At 35.3% G+C, this 12,803-nt stretch overlaps 3 protein-coding genes across 3 annotated transcripts; 1 reads left to right on the top strand and 2 right to left on the bottom strand.

The window, feature by feature from the left end:
* Window positions 1-1,143: 1,143 nt before the first annotated feature.
* On the bottom strand, window positions 1,144-3,059 carry LOC123009659 (nicotinate phosphoribosyltransferase-like). Its single transcript, XM_044406111.1, has one exon. The coding sequence runs from the start codon at window positions 2,894-2,896 to the stop codon at window positions 1,244-1,246; it is 1,653 nt and encodes a 550-aa protein (XP_044262046.1). The 5' UTR covers window positions 2,897-3,059; the 3' UTR covers window positions 1,144-1,243.
* A 917-nt stretch (window positions 3,060-3,976) lies between these two features.
* On the top strand, window positions 3,977-8,830 carry LOC123009599 (protein ST7 homolog). Its single transcript, XM_044406017.1, has 2 exons — window positions 3,977-5,116; window positions 7,766-8,830. Exons 1-2 carry the CDS (start codon window positions 4,434-4,436, stop codon window positions 8,598-8,600), a joined length of 1,518 nt encoding a protein of 505 aa, XP_044261952.1. The 5' UTR covers window positions 3,977-4,433; the 3' UTR covers window positions 8,601-8,830.
* A 1,175-nt stretch (window positions 8,831-10,005) lies between these two features.
* On the bottom strand, window positions 10,006-12,795 carry LOC123009791 (kinetochore protein NDC80 homolog). Its single transcript, XM_044406311.1, has 15 exons — window positions 12,640-12,795; window positions 12,470-12,593; window positions 12,380-12,421; window positions 12,300-12,326; window positions 12,154-12,252; window positions 11,887-12,106; window positions 11,704-11,837; window positions 11,569-11,659; window positions 11,404-11,522; window positions 11,220-11,343; window positions 10,965-11,170; window positions 10,587-10,919; window positions 10,416-10,531; window positions 10,263-10,365; window positions 10,006-10,207 (listed from the first exon to the last, which is right to left on the bottom strand). The coding sequence occupies exons 1-15, from the start codon at window positions 12,717-12,719 to the stop codon at window positions 10,088-10,090; spliced, it is 1,938 nt and encodes a 645-aa protein (XP_044262246.1). The 5' UTR covers window positions 12,720-12,795; the 3' UTR covers window positions 10,006-10,087.
* Between the last annotated feature and the right edge of the window lie 8 nt (window positions 12,796-12,803).

Raw genomic sequence — 12,803 nt, 5'->3', positions numbered from 1 at the left:
ACAAAAATATGCACAGGATATTAATAAATATGCTCCAATATACGCCAAAATTGCCAAAAATGCATCGATATGCAAAACTTTTAACAATAAACAATCAAAGTTGGAATAAATTTTTATTACTTTTCAGATCACCTCACTTTAAACAATTTTGTTAAAATTCATTTGCAGGCAACTACTTATCCCCATAGATGGATTTAATCATTTTATACCAGGTGAATAGAAAGTATGGAACCAACCGTTTCTTGCTTAAAGTATTTATTTCTTGGAAAAACTAATTGATAAAGTATGTACTATAAAAATGTGATGTTTTATCAAGAAAAAAATTTTTCAAAATTTTTATTTGTTTTCCAGTTCTACAAAAATATTTTTTTTTAAATGGCAACCCACTAAAAAAACATTTTTCTCATAAAGGTCATTTTCTAAGGGATTACAATTATCTATTTTATATTAAATTAATTTTTTTATAAATTGCAATATTGACAACAAAAATCGAATAACTCAAAAACAAAACAAAATTTTGATCTAAAAATAAAATCACTTTTTAATATTGCTTTAATTTATAGGAGTATTCATTATTATTTTTTGGAAACAAATGATTAAAAAAACCGCTTGGTTCAATACTTTACATTCACCCTGTATAAAACAAATTTAAAAAGGAAACAGTCAGCAGGATACTAATTTTTTGAGTCCGGCTTACAAATTACCGGTTGTTTTCTCTTTAAAATATTTTCTAATCGGATCATTTTTCTTAAACTGTCTAAATTTTAACTTGAACTGAAATTTTTAATCGAAAATTTGTGATTTGAAGAAAATATGCACAAATATGCAGTATTTCCTAAAATATGCACAAAGTTGCCAAAATATGCGTTTTTTATTTGGCTTATATAAATCAAAAAATATTAGATATACATAGAAAACTTACAATTTTGTTGATATACCTCTTAATAACAAATATGCATTTTGCATATAATCCGAGCCTTATAGTCATAAATATAGTTTAAAACTTGAGAAGCTTAAATTCCCCACATTTTCAAACTATGCCATCCAATTTTTTTTGTCATTTCACGTAAGTGTCCGTAAAGTACTTCTTTATGAACTATATTAGGACAATCATATTTACCTAAAAAAAAGAACTAAAACAAGTCTACGCAAGATAAAGCTTTATTTTATAATCTATAATAAACAATATACCATGAAAAAATAATGAAAAATACAGAATGTTATATAAAATACTAGTCTAACCCTACGCCAACTCCCCAATGGGGGCATTTTCCAGCCACAAATCGTGCAAATACCGGTACAAATTATCGCTAACAGCGACTTTATACGGCGTCGGATTCAGCGTCCTCCTAATATCCGGCCTCAAAATTTTCAAACTATCCACAACTCGCTCCTTAATCTCCTGCATGTTGGGCAACGGTTGGCAAATCTTCCCGTTTTGCCAATACAACAACAGCAATTTCTCGACTTTCGACGGCGTGACAAATGCCCGTTTGGACTCCTCAAACGGGTGCCGACACAAGACCTTTTCCCCAACTTTTGGGGGCGCCTCTGAGGAGATTTGCAATAGGTCAATGAGCGCATTCCCGTTGTCCCCATACAATCTATAGGCGTCTTTGCGGCCAGGAATGGTGACTTTCCCCACATCGTGACTCAATTTAATCCTCGCATGACCATTAATTTCGACCATTTTGTATACCCCACCCAACGCTGGTTGTTTTTGACAAGTCACTAGATGGGTGCCTATACCAAACGCGTCGATTTGGTGCCCTTGCTCGTTTAAACTCAAAATAGTCTCCTCATTTATATCATTGGAGGCCATGATGAGTAATTTGGAAAATTGGGGACGTTTAAATTTCACACTAATTTCACCAAAAACATTCCTTGCGACTACAGACAAATACGCCAAGTCGCCACTATCTAACCGAATCCCTATAGGGGAATACCCCAAGTCGAGTAAAGCCAATGCAACGGCACTAAAATTCACCAAACCGCTCTTTTTGACATCATAAGTGTCAACTAGTGCTAAATAATTATCAGGAAACGAGACCGCAAATGAGATAAAAGCCGCAAATTCCCCATCATTCACCTCCGATAGCATAACATTGAAGATTGAAACCAAATCCTCGCGCCATTTCGTTGCCAATACAAGAAAATCAACAGGCTTGCCACCATTTTTCGGCACTAGGGTTTTTATCACCAGCTCACTGAGATTATTGAACGAGGTGACGTAGGAATGGGCGTGGGTGCCCTTCACCGGGATATTGAACAGTTTCCCAGCTAGGACATTACTCGTGCCGTCGAAGCCCCCAATGTAGGTGTACCTGGAGGCCGAGAGGGCCCCATCCGGGCCTTGGGCGCGCCGTAACCCGAACTCGTACAACTTCAACTTGTTTGCGGCCATTCTGTAGCGCGAGGCGTTTGTTGCAATTAAACTGGCGTAATTGACGAGGTTCAGGAGGGTGGTTTCTAGGAGTTGGACCACGATGAGGGGGCCCTCGACGCGCAGGAGTGGAATTCGGGGGAAGACAACACTGCCTTCTTTTATAGCGTAGAGAGACACCCCACGGGCGTCGAGTGTAGTGAGGTACGTGAAGAACTCCTCCTCGACGGTGGGGGGCAGGATCTGGCGGATGTAGTCAATGTCGCTCTTGGAATACGAGAATTTATCGAGAAACTTGACACATTCTTCCAAGCCTGCAAAAATTGTAAATTCGCCCTGGAAGGGGTTTTTGCGGAAGAAAAGGTCGAAAACAGCGTAGTCTTGGATTTTCCCCGACTTCCAGTAAGCGTAAGCCATAGTGATTTGGTACAAGTCGGTCAAAAGGGGCTGCACGATCGAGTTTTGACCTAACCTCTTCTCTGGAGTCACAGAACCGTTCAATTGACGAGACATCGTGGAGATTTCACGCACTAAAATTCTTTAAATGATTTGGTCACATATCGGACTAATTGTGTTCAAATTTTTAAAGGTGATTACATTTTTGGAGGTGACTTTAGTGGAATTAGCGCCCAGGTTGGCATACCTGAATGCCGAAAAAAATCGATTCAGACCCCAATTTTAAATATGTTGTTAACTTAGACTAACTATAACTTATATTGAGTCAATTAACTTAGCAAGGTGCCAAAATATAGTCAAAAAAATTAGAAAATTTACAAAAATTTAGTTACTTTAGTGTGTTGGTACTTCTGAGTTGTCATCAATTACTCAGGGACGTACTGGCTCAAATAGTTTTTGAAAATGATCATGTTTGTAATGCCAAAAAACAATTTTGCTTCAAACGATTAAATGTATTTTTTTTTCTTAACAGCTTAACAGCAAATAAAAAAAAAATGAAAAAGCGAGGAGTTTCTTCAATAAAAACGATTTGATCTTTCCAAAATTTCAAGTTCCATCCTGTCAAAAATTGTGAATTTGTCTTGAAAACGATTTTTCGATTAACATCGTAGATTTTTAAGGCACTAAAATTTTTTAATTAGACAATTGGGTTCAATGTTTACATTTTTGGAGGTGACTTTAGTGGAATTGGCGCCGGGGTTGGCTCAACTGAATGGCCAAAAAAAATCATTTCAGACCTCTATTTTAAGTATATTGTCAATATAGACTAACTACGACTTATCTTGAGTCAATTAACTTAGCAATATGCCACAATATAGTCAAAAAAAATAGAAAATTTACAAAAATTTAGTTACTTTAGTGTGTTGGTACTTCTGAGTTGTCAAGGACGTACTGGCTCAAATAGTTTTTGAAAATGATCATGTTTGTAATCACAAAAAACAATTTTGCTTCAAACAATTAAACATGTTTTTTTTTCTTAACAGCAAATTAAAAAAAAGCGAGGAGTTTCTTTAATAAAAACGGTTTGATCTTTCCAGAAAAGGATTTTTCGATTAACATCGTAGATTTTTAAGGCGGTGGCCTTAGTGGAACTATGGCGGCGGGGTTAGCACATCTGAAAGTACAAAAAAGTTATTTCGGGCCCCAATCTTAAGTCACATTGTAAATGGCACTAATTATTTCGACTTATCTTTAGGTAACTAACTTAACAATAAGGTGCTAAAATATTGTAAAAATTTGCAAAAGTTTGACTAGTTTATAGGTGTGTTGGTGCTCCTGAGTTGTCATTAGAGTTACTCAGGCCCGTACTGGACTGAATTCTTATTGAAAATAATCGTGTTTATAACACCAAATAATCATTTTTTCGGTAACCAATTAATGTTTCCAATATTGTCAGCCCTGTCCTGTCCCCCTCGTGTTTTCAAAATGTCAACCGTTTAACGTCACCAAACCAAAATCCATCAAAATTCCAGTAATTCTGCATAATTATTAATGGGCGCGTTGGGTGTATGGTCCTGAGCCCCCAAATCGCCGTTATGATATAAAAAATCGCACCGGAGTTAAGTGTTTGTCCGCCATAACCTCACATTTCACGATGTGGGACTCCACAATGTTCCTGAGCACTCTCACCCCGAAATTCTACGTGGCATTAACCGGAACCTCGTCTTTGATTTCCGGTTTGATCCTCATTTTCGAATGGTGGTATTTCCGTAAGTACGGCACAAGTTTCATCGAACAAATTTCCCTCAATCACATCAGCCCCTGGATCAGTGGCGTCGACAGTAACGAGAATGGGGGCTCGAGTAACTCTAGTAGTTCGCAGAGTAGCGTTCCTGAGTGTAAAGTGTGGCGAAATCCGCTGAATTTGTACAGAGGGGCTGAATACCAAAGATTTTATTGGGCGACGAATAAGGAGCCCTTGACCTACTATGATATGAATTTGTCGGCTCAGGACCACCAGACGTTCTTCACGTGCGAGGCAGACGCAGGCAAAGCCGAGTATGAGATTATGCAAACTGCATGGCGGGAGAGGAACCCCATGGTGAGGATTAAAGCAGCACATAATGCCTTGGAGAAGAGTCCTGAGTGCGCCCCTGCGTACATTTTGTTGGCCGAAGAAGAAGCAACGACGATCACTGAAGCCGAGAAAATCCTGAAACAGGCACTGAAAGTGGCAGAAACTAACTATAGGAAATCGCAAGCGCTGCAACATCAAGGGAGTCTGATGGAGGCACAGCACCGGCGTGACACCAACGTCCTAATTTACATAAAAAGGAGGTTTGTTACATTATTTCTAATGTGAAATTTATGCTATAAGTAATTTTTTTTATTTTTTAATATTAAAATAAAGGGATGTCAAAAAAATAACGTTTCTACAGTTAACAACAAAAAAACTAGTTTTGTTTATTATTTACACGAAAGGTTTTTTTTTCAATTATTGCTTTGTTGAAGTTATCAAAAATATATTTTTTTAATTTGTGATTGTCAGAAACGTTCATACATAAAAATATTTACCAGCCACTGGTCCAAATGTTATACAGTGTGTTCCAAAAGTCTGGAAACGATGTTATTCTGGCGAAACTATCAATTTTTTTAGCAAATAAATTTATAGGTGAGCAATGGCTATAAAAATGCTTTTCAAAAAAAATTTGAATATTAATTATTTGTTTATACTTAGGAAATAAACATAGTAACTTTTTTTTTTAAATGGAAACTACTACAATTTTTTTTTAGACAACGAGTTTGTTACAAGAATTGTTGCTGTGCAATTTTTTTTTGTAAACCTCACACTTTTTTGTTAAGTTTGACTTAACAAGAATTCAAGAATTTTTTTGGAGTAAACTACCAGTTTTTTTTGGAAATAAATTAATAAATGTTTAAAGGTTGTAAAGGAGCGATGCCAAATTTTTTTTTATTTTTATTAATTGTTTAAACTTTTGAGATTATGATACTAATAATTTTTTTCTTAAATAAAAACGGTTTTTTATTTATTGTTTTACAAAGATATGTTTATTTTCAATAAATATTTTTGTACATTTATAAAATGCATAAACATATCTTTGTAAAACAATAAATAAAAAACCGTTTTTATTTAAGAAAAAAATTATTAGTATGGTAATCTCAAAAGTTTAAACATTTATTTAAAATAAAAAATATTTTGGCATTGCTCCTTTACAACCTTTGAACATTTATTAATTTATTTCCATAAAAACTGGTAGTTTACTCAAAAAAATTCTTTAATTCTTGTAAGTCAAACATTTTTTTAACAAAAAAGTGCGAGGTTTACAAAAAAAAAATTGCATGGCAACAATTCTTGTAACAAGCCCGTTGTCTAAAAAAAATTGTGGTAGGTTTTCATTTAAAAAAACAATGTTACTATGTTTATCATGTAAGTATAAACAAATAACTAATATTCAAAATTTTTTTTGAATAGCATTTTTATAGCCATTGCACACTTATAAATTTATTTGACAAAAAATTTGATAGTTTCGCCAGAATAACATCGTTTCCAGACTTTTGGAACATTCTGTATATGTCATAATATAACGTTTGTTTCCATGGTTTCATACATATTTCAGTATGTTTCCATAGCAACTATACGAAGTTTCTTGGATAGTCGACTCGTCGAGGATAGGAAAAAAGTTATTACTTTATTTTTATAACAAAATTTACCAGTTTTTTATTACATAATGAAAAAAATAATTCAGAGAACAAGTTCATAGAATTTAATTTTTGTTAATTATTAACTACACGAAAGGTTTACTGGGGCTATATTTTTAAAATGTTATAAATCTTTAAGCTAAAAATAAATCTTTTTCAATTTTTGGTTTGTTGAATTTATGAAAAATATTTTTTTCTTTTTGATAATTACCTGAAAACGTTCATGCTTAAAAAATGTTTACCCGCCACTGGTCTAAATGTCATATTATTAATATAACGTCGTTTGTTTCTATGTTTTCATAGCAACTATACGAAGTTTCTTGCATAGTAGTTTCGTCGAAGATGGGAAAAAGATTACTATTTTTATAAAAAAAATATTTCTAAGTTTCTGTTACATAATGAAAAAAAAATTCAATTAGTAATTAAAAAATTAATAATTCGAAAAAGAGAACAAGTTCATAGAATTTAATTTTTGTTAATTAGTAACTACACTAAAGGTTTTTTAGAGTTACACATATATCTTAAAATAAATGAAAAATTAAAATAAAATAAACAAAAATAAAATAAACAAAAATAAATCTTTTTCAATCATTGGTTCGTTGAACTTAAAAATTTAGATAAGAGAATAAGTTTTGTTAATTACTAACTACCCTTAGTTCGTTGAACTTTTCGAAAACATTTTTTCTTTTTAATAATTCTTTATTTGGAACCGTTCATGCTTAAAAAATTCTTACCAGCCACTGGTCTAATTGTCACATTATTAATATAACGACGTTTGTTACCATGGTTTTATCTATATTTTAGTATGCTTTCATAGCAACTTAATGAAGTTTTCTGAATATTCCACACGACGAGGGTGGCAAAAAGGTTATTTCTTTTTTTTAAATAAAAAGCAAGTTTTCTTAATAATAAAAAAAAAATAAAAAATTCAGACAAGAAAATAAGTTTATTGAATTAAATTTTTGATAATTATTAACTACACGAAAGGTTTTTTATTGCCATTTAAAAAATAAAATAAAAATAAACCTTGGTTGGTTGAAATTATCAAACATATTTTTTCTTTTTAATAAACATCTGGAACCGTTCTTACTTAAAAAATGTTTACCCGCCACTGGTGTACATGTTATATTATCGTTTGTTACCATGGTTTCACACATATCTCAGTATGCTTCCATAGCAACTATAAGAAGTTTTGTGCATAGTCGACTCGTCAAGGATGGGAAAAGGTAATTTTTATTTTAATTAAAAATGTGACTTTTGGTGCAGGTTGGCAATGTGTGCGCGTCGTTTGGGCAAGTTGAAAGAGGCGGTGAAGATGTTCCGTGATTTAACCAAAGAAGTCCCTCCAATAATGAACGTTTTAAACATTCACGAAAACTTGATCGAGGCATTACTCGAGATGCAAGCCTACGCCGATGTCCAGGCCGTGTTGGCGAAATACGACGACATCTCCTTGCCCAAATCCGCGACGATTTGCTACACGGCCGCCCTCCTCAAAGCCCGTCTAGTCGCCGACAAGTTCTCCCCGGACATCGCCAGCAAACGGGGGCTAAACCCAGCGGAAATGGCCGCCGTGGAGGCCATCCACCGCGCCGTCGAATTCAACCCCCATGTGCCGAAATACCTCCTCGAGATGAAGCCCCTGATTTTGCCCCCCGAGCATGTGCTGAAGCGGGGCGATTCGGAGGCCATCGCCTACACGTTTTTCCACCTGGCGCATTGGAAGGCCGTGGATGGGGCGCTCAATTTGCTGCATTGCACGTGGGAGGGCACCTTTAGGATGCTGCCGTACCCCCTCGAGCGCGGGCACCTCTTCTACCCCTACCCCACGTGCACGGAATGCGCCGACCGCGAACTCTTGCCGGCCTTCCACGAGGTCTCAGTCTACCCCAAGAAGGAGTTGCCGTTTTTTATTATCTTTACAGCGGGGTTGTGTTCCTTCACGGCGCTGTTGACGCTCTTGACTCATCAGTACCCCGAACCGATGGGGGTTGTTGCCAAAGCGGTCCTCAGTTGGCTCTCTACTCCAGTCTATTACGTCTATGAGAAAATTGAGAGTATGTTGCCGGCGAATTTGCTGCAACAGTTGTCGAGAATTTAATTCGAGACGAATTTTGAACGTACTCTGTGTTAGGGTTAGGTTTTAATATCTAGGTAGCTGTTTTTTTAAATTATTTTCAAAGTGATTATATTTTGTGTTATTGATTGTGAGCTTTTTTACGTCGGATTTTATTTATTGTTTATTTTTTCTTGTCACTGTTTGTCCGAACTTATTATTTAAGGGAAATGTGATTATGCAAATAAATGACATTGAGTGGCGTTTGATTCCAATTTTATTTATTTCATTTAATAATACCAATAACGAAGATAAAATAATAGAAATTATTTTTAAAAAAACCAAACATGGCGGGCTAGGTGCTGCCAACTACATGACTCGGGTTGCAGAAATTGGAAAATTGCTTTCCAAAGTTAGGTACAATACCGGCTGTCCCAGACAGGGTTGGATATAGGGAATTAACATGGAAAATTAGTTTTTATTTTTTTCCGGCTGCAGGAGTAACAGAAATTAAAATCTGATTGATGAAGCTTATAGTGCTCGAAAAGGGCTATCTCTGTTGGCAACAATGACTTGACAGTTCCTTTCTTAGTAACGCTAACGCGGCAAATTCAAATTTCCATTTTTCGAGGGCCGTTTTCGCCCAAATGAAGTTAATTGGAGAATCGACAAAAATGTCGATAAGATAGCCCTTTTCGAGCACTACAAGTTCCCTCAATCAGATTTTGATTTCTGTTACTCCTGCAGTCGGAAAAAAATAAAAACTAATTTCCCATGTACATTTCCTATATCCCAGCCTGCCTGGGACACCCGGTATATTTTGTAACAAATAACTCAAAAAAATTAAAAATAAATAATTTATTACAATTTAGTTTTTTTTCTGCTGGACAGGTAGCAAGTTAAAATAAAAAAAAATTATCAATTTTAATGAAACGTTACTTATCGTAAAAAAATGTTTGTCTTGAATTCACAATGAGCGACAGTAAAGGTTGCAAACCACCAGAAGATAGAAAACTTTTTTTTGTTGACATCAATTTCAAGGATAGCATTCCTGATTTTTAACATCAATTTTAGATGGCAATCCTGATTTTTGACATCAAATGTCAGCGGAAACTTTGACAAGTTTGCGTTTTATTCCTTTTGAGTGAAATAATGTTCACTTTAGAGCATAAAATTTTTCTTGGTGTGTACAGACGAAAACGGTGAATGGTCATTTTCACTTTGTGTGCCCAGATTCCCAACCAATGTGTTGCCAACTGTAGAATTTAATCGACGCCTACTCTAGTTTATTGTTTTTTCGATCGCAGGGTATTTTAATTTTATTAAAAATTGGGAGTATACAACCAACAATACATTATAGTTCGTCGAAGATGGAAAAAAGGTATTTCCAGTGGTATTTCTGTAGATTAAATCGAAGAATATTTCTAGTTTTCTATTACATAATTAAATGTCAGTGAAAATTTATTTATTTCATTTAATAACAAATACAAATAATAACCAAAAATAAATGAATAAATTTTTGAAGAACATAATCACTCTTCTGTTTCTCTTATTTCTTCTAGTTTCAGCATGTCGTCGATTATCTCCTGTTGGACTTTTATAGTCTGTTCCAAGCTCCCCGTAAGCTTATCGAGCACTTTAGTTCGCACGTTCTAAAAAAAACAAAAAAACAATACTCCTATGAACAGTAAAACAAATAGTACTTACATTCATTTTTTCAACATAACTCGACACTTCCTCTTCCACTTTAGCAAAAAACACAAGTGCTTCATACTTATGCTTTTCCAACGTTTCTTCTTTCTCTTTTTTACTAAAAACAAAAAAAAAGTATTTCCCATTACTAGAAACAAATCTACATACATTTTTTTCAGTTCATCAACGTCGCGTTTAAGCTCGTCAAGTGGTGGAGCATCCTCGTCGAATCTCCTCATCTTCTGCTCAAAAAGTGTCTTTTCCTCGCTTCGTTGTTTCTCGATCTAAAAGTTGGTAACATGAACTGTCATGGCCGCCACTTTAGTGTTGCCACCTTACCTTCTCGAAGTGTTGCTCGAGAAGCTGGATCTGGTCCTTGAGGGAAGCTTCCTTTTCGATCAACCCTTGAAGCTTTTGCTTGTCTGAGACAATTTGCGCTTCCACTGAAGCAATTTGGGACTTCATTTCAGAAATTGCAGTTTTCTTTGATTTTATTTCGTCGTTGATCGTGTTTTCAAGCGACTTAATTTTCTCCGGGAGGTTTTCCACATCCTCTTGAAACTCGTTTGACAAAAAATCGGAGTTTTCGTTCAAACTCAGGACTTTAAGTTTTGGTTCTATCACAGTGAGTTTCATTAAGCTGTGATTCAAGCGGTAAACTTCATTTATGACCTAAAATCTTGTGTGAAAATCTTCAACGAAAAAAAAAAATCATACTTTAGTTTTCGCCTCCTTCAATTGTGAATGATATTCAGTTTCGATGGCTTTCTGGGTTTTCAATTTCTCTTTTTTCAGATCAATTGTGTGCTTCATTTCTTCAATGTGTTCCAAGATTCTCTTCTTCTCCCTGATTGTGCAAGGTTGGGTATTAATTTTCTTCTTCAGTGACTCGACATTCTCCCGTTTTGCTTTAATTAAAGCGACTACAAAATGGTGTAAGTGTTTTAAATAATAAATGAAAGGGACAAATACCCAATTTCTCCTTTCGTTCCTTTAATAAATTAATTGAATCATGGATCATTTCTTCCCTCTGCTCTTTGTCTCTATAGAACGATTCAGTCTCCTCTCGCAGTCGCGCAATCTCCTTTTCAAGCATCTAAAAAAATTAAGTTGGCAACATAAACTGTCAAATTCAAACGTCAATTGTCAAACTGACTTCGTTTTTGTGTTTTTGTTCCTCGATCTGCCCCAAACGCTGTTCTTTAAGCTGTGACAACTTGGCAACCTCCTCTTGCACTCTCTTGTGCTCCTCCTCATCAATATTGAGAATTTTTGCTACAAAAAAATTACAGGAAACTGTAATTTTGATAATGCAACTTACAAAGTTGTTGCCCCACTGCCCGATCTGCAATTTTCTCATCTTCGTCTTTGTTATATAGTTGGTATCTCTCAAAGATATAATTCGTAATACACTACAACAGAAAATTATCACAAGTTTTTACAATTTTTAAATTACCTCAATTTTTTGGTATTTGAGGTCTTGCTCTAAATCGGGACTAACAAACGTGCTTGTTTGGTTTATGTAAGTGATGAGGTCGACAAGCCATGCAAAAATACTGATTACTTGAGGCCAAGCATGCATTGTATTCACTAAAAAAAAAAAATAAAAAAAATCAAACTAAAAAAAAAACAAAATTACCAGTTTTCAGCAATGAAAGTGAAATGGTTCCGGGAAATTGGTAAATTTTCAGTGTGTTCAACACAATGTCTTTGTAATTCGTGGTGTTGATCTCAAATCGAGGGTCAATTTCCTTGAACAAGAGGTTGAAAGCGGTCACAAATGAGTTTATTGTCGTTGGTTTGAGGTTGTTGGGGATGTGCTCGGGACATTTGGGGTGTTCTTGAAGAAACGCCCGTACCTGAAACATTGACGCTTTCATGGAGGCACCAAATTGGGGCCACTTACTTTGGCAAACTGCTCCGAGACCCATTTTTTGTCGTTTACGGACCGCTCGGAACCGATTTTGAACGGGGACTTGCTCCGCGAACGGGGGGTTGTGAGATTCTATGCAACTTAAGTAAAAAACATAACTTTTGCGTGTTTATACTCACAGAATTCGATCTTTTGAACCCAGAACCCTGAAATAAATAATTTAGGACATAATTCATCGAAATTCAATTAAATGTGTTACCAGAGTCGGTGTCAAGCCCGTTGTTGATCTTTTATAAGACACCTACAATCAATTGAGTGAAAATTGAGTAAAAATTGACAAAAAACGTACTGAAGGAGTAACTGATGGGCGTTTCAAATTTGAGGAACTCATTGATCTTTTTGTGAGCGGATTTAAGGTACGATCCATGGAACTTGCCCGGGCTTTTTTGTTACCATCATCCTTTGTGCTTACTCTTAAAAAATCAATTAGAGATGTTGTTACAAGGTAATTTTTTTTACCTGACGACGGACTTTGAACGTGCTCTGTAGTCACCCTTCACGACCGGAATATTCGAACTGCTACTTGTTCGTCGAAACATTGTTCTAAACAAAGTTTTTAACTTATTTATAACAAGCGCACGCTTAACGAGAGTGAAGTTTCAAAAGCCGTTATTACAAAACCA

The sequence above is a fragment of the Tribolium madens genome, unplaced genomic scaffold (genome assembly GCF_015345945.1).
Source record: "Tribolium madens isolate multiple individuals breed KSU strain unplaced genomic scaffold, Tmad_KSU_1.1 Scaffold_7;HRSCAF=85;Tcas5.2_LG10, whole genome shotgun sequence".
Taxonomy (NCBI): Eukaryota; Metazoa; Arthropoda; class Insecta; order Coleoptera; family Tenebrionidae; genus Tribolium; species Tribolium madens.
The sequence above is the reverse complement of the archived record's forward strand: the minus strand, read 5'-3'. Positions and strand labels throughout refer to the sequence as shown.